The 602-nt window shown below is 64.5% G+C and overlaps 1 protein-coding gene across 1 annotated transcript in view; it reads left to right on the top strand.

Moving 5' to 3' along the window:
• LOC112108006 (V-type proton ATPase catalytic subunit A-like) overlaps positions 1-602 on the top strand; it is a 9,794-nt gene that overhangs the window by 2,102 nt on the left and 7,090 nt on the right. Inside the window, exon 4 of the mRNA XM_026659780.1 lies at positions 268-376. Within this exon, the coding sequence (XP_026515565.1) occupies positions 268-376 (109 nt within the window). The remainder of the gene's footprint in view (positions 1-267; positions 377-602) is intronic.

Below are 602 nucleotides of genomic sequence, written 5' to 3'. Positions count from 1 at the left end.
CCCTGGCCGGTTCGGTAGGGGTGTACTGGGACTGTCCCAGCTGGGAGCTCCCTGGCTGGTTCAGTAGTGGTGTACTGGGCCTATCCCAGCTAGGAGCCCCCTGGCTGGGGGAGTCAAGGCCGGGCTGAGACAAGCGTCTGTTTCTGTCCATCCCACTTGTCCCTGGACGGGAACATCTCCCAGGGGTTCTCCAAGTCTCCTGGGCCTGGGTTGCGTCTGCGCCGAGAGTCCCTCCCTGGGACTGACCGTGCTGCACTGTGTCCCCAGCTCACCATGGAGGTGGATGGGAAGACGGAGACCATCATGAAGCGCACCGCGCTGGTGGCCAACACGTCCAACATGCCCGTGGCTGCCCGGGAGGCCTCCATCTACACAGGTGAGTACCTGCCCTGTCCTTGGGTCTGGGGGGCACTGGGTTGGGACTGAGGGGCACTGGCAGAGCTGTGGAAAGGGGAACCCAGAACTGGCATAGGAGGGGGCTGCGGGTCGGGATTGAGGGGCACTGGCAGAGCTGTGGAAAGGGGAACCCAGAACTGGCATAGCAGGGGGCTGTACGTCGGGATTGAGGGGCACCGGCAGAGCTGTGGAAGGGGGAGCCCAGG

The sequence above is a fragment of the Terrapene carolina genome, unplaced genomic scaffold (assembly GCF_002925995.2).
Source record: "Terrapene carolina triunguis isolate 2854851 unplaced genomic scaffold, T_m_triunguis-2.0 Scaffold675, whole genome shotgun sequence".
In the NCBI taxonomy this organism is placed as follows: Eukaryota; Metazoa; Chordata; order Testudines; family Emydidae; genus Terrapene; species Terrapene triunguis.
Note: the sequence above shows the minus strand (reverse complement) of the source record. Positions and strands in the feature narration are given on the sequence as shown.